The 12072-nt window shown below is 47.1% G+C and overlaps 1 protein-coding gene across 1 annotated transcript in view; it reads right to left on the reverse strand.

Moving 5' to 3' along the window:
• VPS13D (vacuolar protein sorting 13 homolog D) overlaps nt 1–12072 on the reverse strand; it is a 71025-nt gene that overhangs the window by 30218 nt on the left and 28735 nt on the right. The window contains exons 23-27 of the mRNA XM_032232173.1: nt 11380–11560; nt 6815–6997; nt 3718–3922; nt 1936–2146; nt 323–526 (exon numbers count right to left, since the gene is read on the reverse strand). Of these exons, the coding sequence (XP_032088064.1) occupies nt 323–526; nt 1936–2146; nt 3718–3922; nt 6815–6997; nt 11380–11560 (984 nt within the window). The remainder of the gene's footprint in view (nt 1–322; nt 527–1935; nt 2147–3717; nt 3923–6814; nt 6998–11379; nt 11561–12072) is intronic.

Below are 12072 nucleotides of genomic sequence, written 5' to 3' on the forward strand. Positions count from 1 at the left end.
AAAAAACAAATGAAGAACTAACACAGGGACCGGTTGCTCTCTTTCACCGGGGAGCTGAACTTTAAAAAAACACACTTTTTTTTAAAGGTCTCCACAATATAACAATGCCATATCACAACAGAGTCACACCCCCCCCCCCCAATTTTATATTTGTTTTTCTGTTTCAATCTTTTGGCACCCAGAAACCCAAAATCACACCACCACCCCCCTACGATGTTTCAAGCTGGCAGGGACGGATGACCTCCAGGCATCCCTAAACCGCCACGGAGAAGCTCGACCTGCAATTAAGTAAATAAATTTTAAAAAAAACAAACGACTCCACCTCCCCAACCAAACGGAAAGACCGCGTCTCACGTGTATTCGCGGGTCCTGCAGGTCGTAGGGGCGTAGGAACTCCTCGACGGGCTCCCCCAAATTATTCTCCAGGAGCCCCCGGACCAGCTTGTACTTGTTCAGGTCCAGAGAACAGTGGACCGAAGAGACAATGCCGTGGACCGAGATATCCGGCACGGCGTGGCTGACCTCCCTGAAATGAAAACGGACCAAAAAAGGAATAAGTAAGTAAATAAATATCAGGCCGCCCTTCGTGGCTCACAACCACCCTCGGCGGAAGTGCGGGCCGTTCTCGATTTGCGACCGTGGCTTTGAACAAAGTTGGGGCTGGAAGGGAAGGGCTGACGGCCATTTTTTTAAACATGGCCATTTTTTTTAAAAAAAGACCTGATTTCTATTTTGTTTTAATACAAACCACCCAATTAAAGAGGGTTTCCTCTGGGCGCAAATATCTTGTGCAAGAACAATTAAAATTCACCGTTTGGGTTGCTTTGTTTTACCGTCCCTTCCGCCTGTTTTGAAGCCACCTTCTTTTTCTCCCCCCCTCCCTTCTCTACTTCCTTCCTTCCTCTCCCCTTTCCCTTCCTTCTTCCTTTCCTTTTCTACTACTCTTCCTCTTCCCCTTCCTACCCTCTCTTTCTCTTTCTCTCCCTTCCACCCTCCTCTCCTTGCTTCTTTCTTCTTCTCTTGCCTTTCTCCCACTCCTCTTCCTCTTCTCCTTCCTACCCTCTCTCTTTCTCCCTTCCATCTTCCTCTCCTCACCTCTATCTACTTTCCCTCCTCTTCCTCTCCTTTCTTTTTCTATTGTGGTAGGTCCTTCCTTTTCTCCCTCCTTCCCTTCTCTACTTCCTTCCTTCCTTCCTCTCTCCTTTCCCTTCCTTCTCCCTTTCCCTTTCTCCTACTCTTCCTCTTCCCCTTCTTGCCTGCGCTCCTTCTCCCTTCCATCTTCCTCTCCTCACCTCTATCTTCCTTCTCTTCCTCTCCTCTCCTTCTCTCTTTCTTTCTTTTTCTATTGTTGTAGGTCCTTTCTTTTCTCCCTCCCTCCATTCTCTACTTCCTTCCTACCTCTCTCCTTTCCCTTCCTTCTTCCTTTCCCTTTCTCCTACTCTTCCTCTTCCTGCCCTCTCTCCTTCTCCCTTCCATCTTCCTCTCCTCACCTCTATCTTCCTTCTCTTCCTCTCCTCTCCTCTCCTTCTCTCTTCCTTTCTTTTTCTATTGTGGTAGGTCCTTTCTTTTCTCCCTCCCTCCCTTCTCTACTTCCTTCCTTCCTTCCTCTCTCCTTTCCCTTCCTTCTTCCTTTCCTTTTCTCCTACTCTTCCTCTTCCCCTTCCTGCCCGCTCTCCTTCTCCCTTCCATCTTCCTCTCCTCACCTCTATCTTCCTTCCCTCCTCTCTTCCTCTCCTCCTTTCTTTTTCCACTGTGGTAGGTGTCTCTTCCCAGCTCTTAGTTTTTATTTTCTTGGGGTGGCATTTCTGCAGACCCGAGATCCCTCTCGCCGTTAATGCTTCCCAGCCAGGTTTTGCCTAATCTGCACTCGTCCGTCCCCCAACCCGGAAGCAGACCGGAAGTGACCGTGAAAATGCCACCAGGGCCCCGCCTCACCTGTCCAAGTTCCTCTCCACTTGCAATTTCAGCCGGAAAGGTTCCGTTAAGAGGCTGCCTCCCGCCTGCCGGATGACGAAAGACGGGAAGCTCAAATCCACCGAAGCGTCTTGGACGGGCTGGGGATACTCGCGGGGGTATCGCTCCGCGGCGAAGATGTCCATGTCCTGCAGGTCAACCGTGATGCAGTCCAGCAGGCAGGCCTGTTCCTCTGCAAAAGAGCGGGCTTGGTTTTTCCCCGGCAGGAAGGGCTCAAACTCACGGGAAAACTTCCTCATGTTACCATGCTGTTTTCAATTGTGTGTGTGTGTGTTGTATGTAGAGGTAGCCATTTTCAGGAAACAGGTAAGGTCCAAGGTACAACACAGGTATAAAAATATAGCAGAGGGAGGATCCCACAGACCTCCTCCTCTTCTCTATAAACCCTCCACCTTTCTAGCACTGATGATGTTCTCTAGCTGGGTCGTGAAATGTCTGCAAGAAAACCACCAAGCTCAGAGAGCACCAACAGTCCTCTTTCTCTTCCTCCTCCTCCTCTCCACAAACTCCACTCCCTTCTAGCACTGATGATGTTTCCTAGTCAGGTAGTGAAACGTCTGCAAGGAATCCACCAAGCTCAGAGAGCACCAAGGACACCACAATTCTCCTCCTCCTCTTTCTCCTCCTCTTTCTCCTCCTTCCATTCCTCCTCTTTCTCCTCTTCCTCCTCCTCTTCCTCCTCCTCCTCCCCCTCCTCCTCTTCCTCCTCCTCCTCTCCTCCTCCTCACCACAAACTCCCTTCTAGCACTGATGATGTTCCCTAGTCGGGTAGTGAAACGTCTGCAAGGAATCCACCAACCTCCGAGAGCACCAAGGACATCACAATTCTCCTCCTCCTCTTCCTCCTTCTCCTCTTTCTCCTCCTCTTCCTCCTCCTCTTTCTCCTCCTTCCATTCCTCCTCTTTCTCCTCTTCCTCCTCCTTCTCCTCTTTTTCCTCCTCCTCTTTCTCCTCTTCCTCCTCCTCCTCCTCCTCCTCCTCCTCCTCCTCCTCCTCCTCCTCCTCCTCCTCCTCCTCCTCTTCCTCCTCCTCTTCCTCTCCACAAATTCCACTCCCTTCTAGCACTGATGATGTTCCCTAGTCGGGTATCCACCAAGGAATCCACCAAGCTCAGAGAGCACCAAGGACACCACAATTCTCCTTCTCCTCTTCCTCCTTCTCCTCTTTCTCCTCCTCTTCCTCCTCTTTCTCCTCCTCTTCCTCCTCCTCTTTCTCCTCCTTCCATTCCTCCTCTTTCTCCTCTTCCTCCTTCTTCTTCTCCTCCTCCTCTTCCTCCTCTCCACAAACTCCACTCCCTTCTAGCACTGATGATGTTCCCTAGTCGGGTAGTGAAACGTCTGCAAGGAATCCACCAAGCTCAGAGAGCAACAGGGTCCCCCAATTTCTCCTCTCCGACAACTCCACTCTTTTCTGGCACTGATACTGTTACCTAGCTGGGTCATGAAACAGCTGCAGGAAAATAACCAAGCTGAGAGAGCGCCAAGGACCCCCAAAGCCACTGTCCTCCCCCTCCTCTTCCTCTCTGCAAACCCCACTCCCTTCTGGCACTGATGATGTTCCCTAGCTGGGTCGTGAAAGGTCTGCAAAAGAACCACCAAGCTCAGAGGGCACCGAGGACCCCGCAGAGAGTTTCTTGAGAGAGACTCATATGCACGATTAGCAGGACCCACCCAGAATTCATCCAACAGAGGGAGAGAGAGAGGAGGAAGGAGGTCCTCTTGGGGGTAGCAGCTCCCTCACTTACCGGGATTCTCCGCCGATGACAAAGGAGAGGAGGGGGTCTCCGGGGCGTGCTCGCTTTTCTGACCGCCGAGGATCGGCCCAGAAGACAACTCTGTGGTGGGCAAACCTTCGGGGAAATGGGGGGCCTTCTTGGATTCATCGCCGCTCGGAGTCTTCTTCGCGTTATGCTTTGGCGTCCCCAGAGGTGAGGAAAACAGAACGGGATCCTGATTAAAAGGGACTGCGTAAATTAGCGATTTGGTGTGGGTTTTTTTTTTTTTTTGAGTCTTCACAGCAAGGCCGTGCTGTAGACCTATCCCAGCCCCTGCCCACCCCCCAAAAAAATCAATAAATCCATAAAGTATTTCCATTTATTAAGAGCCGTGGTGGTGCAGTGGTTAAGAGTGCAGTCCTGCAAGCTACTTCTGCTGACTGCCAGGTGCCTGCAATTTGGCAGTTTGAATCTCACCAGCTCAAGGTGGACTCAGCCTTCCGTCCTTCCGAGGTGGGTCAAATGAGGACCCGGATTGTTGGGGGACAAGAGGCTGACTCTGTAAACTGCTTAGAGAGGGCTTTAAAGCACTGTGAAGCAGTATATAAGTCTTAACTGCTATTCCTTCCTTCCTTCTCTCCTTTCTTCCTTCCTTTCCCCCCTCACTCCTTCTTTCTATTCCTCCCTTCTCTCCTTCCATCCTTCCTTTCCCCCTCACTCCCTCTTTTTATTCCTTCCTTCCTTTCCCCCCTCACTCCCTCTTTCTATTCCTTCCTTTTCCCCTTCTCTCTCTCTTTCTATTCCTTCTCTCCTTGCTTCCTTGCTTCCTTCCTTCCTTGGTGTTACAGTGGTTAGAATGTAGTATTGCAGGCTGATTCTGCCAACTTTAAGACTTGTTGGGGGATAAGAGGATGACTCCATAAAATGCTTAGAGAGGGCTGTAAAAGCACTGTGAAGCGGGATATCTTAAGTGCTATTCCTTCCTTCCTTCTCTCCTTGCTTCCTTCCTTCCTTGGTGTTACAGTGGTTAGAATGTAGTATTGCAGGCTGATTCTGCCCACTGCCAGCAGTTCGATCCTGACTGGCTCAAGGTTGACTCAGCTTTCTGTCCTTCCGAGGTGGGTCAAATGAGGACCCAGAGCGTTGGGGACAATAGGCTGACTGTAAAACGCTTAGAGAGGGATGTAAAAGCACTATGAAGCGGTATAGAAATCTTAAGTGTTATTACTTCCTTCCTTCTCTTCTTCCTTCCTTCTCTTCTTCCTTCCTTGGGGGCAAGAGGCTGACTCTGTAAACCGCTTAGAGCGGGCTGTGAAGCACTGGGAAGCGGTATATAAGTCTAAGGGCTATGGCTATTTACTGCTACTGACTCTAACGAGAGCAAGATAGAACAGCAGAGCTGGCTGGAGAATTCTGGGAGTTAAAGTCCACAAGTCTTAAAGTTGCCAAGTTTGGGAACCACTGAGATAGAACATGCTCAAGGGAAGAAGCAGAATTTGCTTCAGAACTGGTTTCTTTCAATGGGAACCTTTGACCCTTAACAACTCGTCTCCCAAAAATCGACTTCCAGATCAAGGAAACACACAAGCGGCTGAACAGCATGCAATTTGGAATTAAAACCTTTATACGTATCCTTTGTAAAAACAAAAGTATTTCTTAAAGGCACGACATACGGTCACAGCAAACCAAACTCTAAAACTAGTCTCTCTTTTTGTGGGGGGAATTCTGCAGCTTTAAAAAATTTGGAATTTAGAGTTCTATTTTTGGAACTCAAAAAAGTATAACTCAAAAAAAAAAAAAAAGACAAAACCCAACCCCATTATGTTTGCATAAAATTGGAAAATGGAAAAAAAAAAATCCCTTCAGAGGGAGAGGTCATTAAGAAAATATTAGATTGTGCAGAAATGAATAGATTAACATTGGCAATTAAGGGGAAAGAAGAATCGGAGTATTATAATGTATGGGGGAGATTTTATCACTGGATAGAAAAATATATAAGTACCATATTTTTGGGAGGATGACGCACCTTTTTCCCCTCAAAGAAGAGGGTGAAAATCTGGGTGCGTCTTATACACTGAATACAGCATTTTTGGCTTTCTGAAACCCTGCCCCTTTTGCAAAAAAGGCCATGCGTAGCCTTTAGGAGGCTAACAGGTGCTCCTGGGGGCTGGGGAGGGCAAAAATAAGTGAAAAATGGGCCTTTTTTGACCCCCCCAGCCCCCAGGAGCACCCCATAAGCCTCCTAAAGGCTATACATGCCCTTTTTTGACAAAAAAAATGTACCGTTTTTGGGAGGTTTGCAGAGTGCAAAAACTTTTTTAAAAAAAATTTGCCTCTTCAAAATCTTTCATCTTATACTCAGATGTGTCTTATACTCCGAAAAATACGGTAGATAAGAGATATAAGATTAAACACATTGGGAAGGAAAGCAGATTTATAGGGGAGATGCTGAATTGAAATGTAAAGGTGAATGGAAAGATAAAAATGTATTAAAATGATAGTAAATGTTAAATATGACGACACAGAAATTGTACCCAGATGACAGACAGTTTGATTAATGATGCAAGATTTGTTAAATAAAAATTTAAAAAAAAACTTTTCTTAAAACAAAACAAAAAATAATCCCAAGGGGACATTGCTTTAGACCAGGAGTTCCCAACCAGGGTGGGTGTGATATTCCCGGGGTGTGTGGAAAACGTGGGTTTAGAAGTTTCAAAATAATAGTGTATATCTATCTATATTAAATGCATATAATTATTTATTTTTTTAAGGGGTACGAGACTGTATCAGAAGCGTTCTGAGGGCGCGGGGTATGGAAAAGGTTGGGGGCCCCTGTTTTTAGATGGTCTTCCCGTTTCGGAAGCAACTCAAGACAGCCGCAGAATTCCCCGAAAGTTCTCAGCTCAAACCACGGAGCACCTGCGCCCAGACGGATATGTAAAATACCTCCCATAAAACAGGGTCCTTGTATAACTTCTTGCCTTGCAAAATCGAATCCTCCAAAGGAAAGAAGGTAAAAATGGGGGGAAGAAAAATTACACGCAGGTCATTTTTTTTTTTTTTACGGTTTTCCTAAAGGGCCACCACACTTTCGAGGAACGGGAAAGGAACGGCGCCGACGGCTCACCTTATCTTTGAGCGAGAACGTAGCGGAAGTGCCTGCCACCAGGAAGCGGTTCTTGATTTTGAGTTTCCCCAGATTGGCTACGATAAGCTGGCTGGACCTGGAGCTCTCCGGAATGAGGAGGACGGGAGCACCGGCTTCGATGTCCAGGAGGATTCTGGCTGCTCGCTGGGCCTGGTCCCTCACCTGAAGGCAGGAAGGGAGAAAGGCAGGAAAGGAGATTTTAACAAGAATTAAGAATTAAGAATCTATCAAGGCCATTGGTGGCTTTTGAAGCTATCGCAAGGAGGGACAAGCAGATCGTGGTTGGCCCGAAGAGCTTTTTTTTCAAGAGGCAACTGTACTTTCTTGGGGTTTCTTCTTTGAAACGATAAATTAAAAATAAAACTATACTGAACTAAAACTAAAACTCAACTCTAACCCTAACCCTGAACTAAACCTAAATTAAATTAAAATTATAACTAAACTGAACTAAACCTAAACTAAATTTAAATTATAAGTAAACTAAACAAAAATTATAACTAAACTGAACTAAAGCTAAACTGAATTAAACCTAAACTAAATTAAAATTATAACTACACTGAACTAAAACTAAACTAAATTAAAATATAACTAAACTGAACTAAACCTAAACTAAATTTAAATTATAAGTAAACTAAACAAAAATTATAACTAAACTGAACTAAAGCTAAACTGAATTAAACCTAAACTAAATTAAAATTATAACTACACTAAACTAAAACTAAACTAAATTAAAATTATAACTAAACTGAAGCTAAACTGTACTAAACCTAAATTAAAATTATAACTAAAGTAAACTAAACTTATAACTAAACTGAACTAAAACTAAACTAAATTAAAATTATAACTAAACTAAACTAAAATTATAATTAAACTGAACTAAAGCTAAACTGAATTAAACCTACCGTATATACTTGAGTATAAGCCGACCCGAATATAAGCCGAGGCACCTAATTTTACCCCAAAAAGCTGGAAAAGTTATTGACTCGAGTATAAGCCTAGGGTGGGAAATGCAGCAGATACCGGTAAATTTCAAAAATAAAAAATCAGTGTTATTTGAAACTCAAAGTTATGTTTATTCAAGGGACCCGCTTAATTAAAGTGTTCTATAATATCAGTATGACTTATAATACTGCAAGTCTGCAATATTAAAATACTTGTATAGGGGATCCCCGGGATCCCACGAAGAGATCAAATCACAACCAGTATGCCACCTTCTTGGTATATTGTTTTTATTTTCACTGAGTTTTTAAAAATGAGCATTATTTCATCCTTTTTTTCTTTATGTTTGATTGGTATCTGCAATTTGTGTTAATTCTGTTCATACATACAGATTTGGGGATGGAGGGGGGAGTGTCTTCCCATTCATTGGGGGGGGGGAGTTGAAGACCACTGAACCAGATTAGGGAGTGTGCCCAAACAGGAGTCAGGGAACCTGAGAAAGATTCCGAAGTGGCATCTGTGAATAGGCCCAGGTGGGAAAAAGGTGCCCAGAACATCCAAGGAGTTTGGATTATTCTTTATAGTATATCCATCCATGTCTGTCTCTGTCTCTGTCTCTCTCTGTGTATGTATGTGTGTATGCGTGTATGTGTATATATCCTCTATCTATCTATCATCTATCTATCTATTTATCTATTTATCCATCCATCCATCCATCCATCCCTCTCTATCTATCAATCACCTATCCACCATCTATCTATCTATTCTAGCTGGCTGGGCAATTTGGGGAGTTGAAGTCCAAAAGTGTTAAAGTTGCTGAGATTGAGAAATGAGGACGAAACAAAAGGGAAGAGAATGAAACAAGGTCGTAGAGAGAGATTGCAAAATGAAAGGGCAACTTCTCTTTTTATTTCCTTCCACCCCCACCACCCCCACCGTGCCTCTCTGGCAATTGGCTGCCCAGGAGGTGGGGAGGGGAAGATGTTTCACAGACAGCTGCCACCCGCCCATCTCTCTCTCTCTCTCTCTCTCCGCCTCCCCATCTGACCTCGGCTGCTCCACGGCGGAGACCCCAGAAGGCAAGAAAAAAAAAAAAAAAAAAGGGCTCAGGAGTGGGGGAAGAAAACAAACCCCATCACGTTCCTATCTGTGAAAGCTCCCCGCTCCCTTCCTGGGCAGCCAATTGCCAGAGAGGCAGTGTGTGTACGTGTGTGTGTAGGGGGGGGGGGGTTGGCAGCCCGCGGCGCGCCTAGTCCGCTGTGTAACGCGCTGCCACCCGCCCAGCGCTCGCTCTCGCTCTCTCTCCCCCCCTCCAATCTCCCGCTTCTGCTTCGACCGGCCAGCAACTTGTCCCCGTTTGCCCGGGGACTGGCCTCTGATTGGCTGGCGGGGAGAAAGCCTCGCCAGGGAAGGAGGCGAGGACTCCGCGGTGATGTCATGGGGACAGCGCCCCCAGGTAGCGGCTAACCGAACGCGCTCCGTCTCCACGGGCTACCAAGGCGGCCGGGCGGGCGGCCGGGGTGGGAGTGGGGTTTGGACCGGAGAAGCGGCTCTCGGGTTCGAGTCCCGGGGTTGATCTCAGACTGCGCGTGTGGGTGAAGAGGCAGCAGGGATCATGGCCCCCGGCCGCTGCGCGGCCCGGTGCCAGGTACTCCGCGGCCTGGCACCGGTCCGCGGACCAGGGGTTGGGGACCACTGCTTTATACTATTGATGTTGTTTGTATATTTTTCTCATGGATTGCATCAGTGAGGTTTCTTCTTGGCGGGGCTGGCGGTGGCCAGCGATGGCAGGCTAGAATCCCCTCTCCAAGGGATCCCCGTGCAAAAAATGCGGGGAGCGGCAGTGAAGCCCCGGGGCTGTTTCTGCTCCGTCCGCTGGACTGTGGGGCTTGGAAGGGAGCGGGAAGAGCGGCGGGGCTGGCGGTGGCTGGCGATGGCAGGCTGGTTCGCCTCCTCCTCCTCCAACAGGCAACAGCACTGCCGGATCCAGTTGTAGACTCGAGTATAAGCCGAGGCGGCTTTTTTCAGCCCAAAAAGTGGGCTGAAAAACTCGGCTTATACTCGAGTATATACGGTAAACTAAATTAAAATTATAATTAAACTAAACTAAAATTATAACTAAACTGAACTAAACCTAAACTAAATTAAAATTATAACTAAACTAAACTAAAACTATAACTAAACAGAACTAAATCTAAACTAAATTAAAACTGAAACTAAAAGTAACATAAACTAAACCTAACCTAACTTAACCTAAAAATCAAATCAAATCAAAATGCCAGAAAGTCCACTTGACTTTTGAAAAAGCCCCTTTGGGATATTTCAGTGAGAATACAGAAAGGAAAACTCAACACATAAAACGAAGCTTGATTTTATACGACACATAGTTCTCCACATAATGACCGTTCGCTAAGGGATTGTTCGAAGTTACGATCTACCTGAGAAAGGGCAGAGGAAGGGTGACCCAGATCTGGAGTTCCGATGGACGGGCCCAGCCCTGGGGTCACAGTGCCTGGCAAAACGGACGTAGTGATGGCTGTTTGTGGGTGGCAGCTGTGTGTGCGTTTGTGTGTTCAATTAAGAGTCAGTTGGAGACAGGAATTTTGGGATGGGGGAAAAAATGTTACTAAGTCCGAGACTTAAGAGCTGTGGTTGTTTTAGTCATTTCTCATCGACTCATTTCTCATGGAGGAGCCGAGTTGGCTGTTAGGGATTCAATTTGGCAACCTGAAAGGCCTCAGCATAGTTTTTAGTAAGGATTTCCAACTGTTGTGACCTGCCAGTGGCCGGTGGAGCTGCCAGCAGATTCAGACAGTGAGGAGGTTGGGGAGGAAGATGGGCCAGTCCTGGAGTCTGGGGAAGGCTCGGACGAGGGCTCTGTGTCGGAGGCAGAGAGGGGGGCCAGGGCCGTATGCCAGCTATCAGCTGCCTTCGGAGTCAGGCATCAGTGAGGCAGAAGAACAGCTGGAGCCTGTTCCCAGTGTGTGCATGCGCAGAGTTGCCAGGGGAAGGGAAGAGCTAAAGTGTGGCATAACAAAACTGCGCTCGACTAAAGCGCGCTCGATTAAACCGTGTTGCTGACATCATCAACAGGGCGACAACAGCCAGCACGGAGAAAGAAGGGTGCTTTAAATAGCGCTTTGAAAGCAAGCCGATTCAAGTTAAGGTAAGGGTTAGGTTTAGGGTTAGGTTTAGGGTTAGGATTAGGGTTAGGTTTAGGGGGGTTAGGTTTAGGGGTTAATTTTAGGTTTAGCGTTTACAGCGTGCTTCTGTCTCCACGCTGTTGTTGCCCTGTGATGACATCAGCTACGTGGTTTCGTCGAGCGCGCTTTAGTCGAACGCGGTTTTGTGGTGGAACCGAGCTAAAGAACAGGGGTGGACTTAGGAGTAAGGCCACAGGTGGACGGTGAACGGCCCCTCCCAGAGGGAATAAAAGAGGAGCGGAAGGGGAGTGGAGCTTTTGCGGGAAACAATTCATTTGTTTGTTTCAGGAGTGTGAAGATCTGTCCGTGAATCTCAGAGACTCTGTGCCCAGTCTTTCCTTGCTCAGCACTGTGTCCCTTAAGTCACTGAAATCGCCTAGGCACGCTCGTTGGGCTACTCACCGTTTGCCCCTCCACAGCCGCCCTCTGACGGCCCAGGACGTCCTGCAGTTGTGTAAAATGCTGGATGAAGGAGATGACCTCCGCTTGGAAACGCTGGGTGTGGATGTACTGCACTGAAGCCATCCTCAGGCTGACCCTCACGTCGCACTCTCTCTGCAAGAACAAGTCCGGCCGGCCGTACCTTGGGGGACGGGGGGGGAAACAGACAACCAACGTGGATTCTCTTTTTAACCCAACAGGTTCATTCTGGATCTTTGATCGGAACAAGAGCGGACGCCGTGTCTGCAGGCCTGCGAGGCGAAGGCCGAGAAATCTAGAGACAGTCAATATTTGTCCCTCCCTTCAGAAGAAGGGAAAGTGGGCACGAAGACTAAGCTCAGGAAGTGGAGTAGGAGATGTATGGGGTGTGTGGACTGCATTTGGGGAGGGAGGGAGGGAGGAAGGAAGGGAGGGAGGAAGGAAGGAAGGAAGGAAGGAAGGAGAAAGAAGGAAAAGGAAAGAAGGGGAATAGAAAAATAAATTAGGAGGAAGGAAGGAAAAGAAGGAAAAGGAAAGAAGGGAAATAGAAAAATAAATTAGGAAGAAGGAAGGAAGGAAAGAGAAAGAAGGAAAAGGAAAGGAGAATAGAAAAAGAAATTAGGTAGGAGGAAGGGATGGGAAAGAGGGAGGGAAGAAGATGGAAGGGAGGGAAAT

The sequence above is a fragment of the Thamnophis elegans genome, chromosome 15, assembly GCF_009769535.1.
Source record: "Thamnophis elegans isolate rThaEle1 chromosome 15, rThaEle1.pri, whole genome shotgun sequence".
NCBI lineage: Eukaryota > Metazoa > Chordata > Lepidosauria > Squamata > Colubridae > Thamnophis > Thamnophis elegans.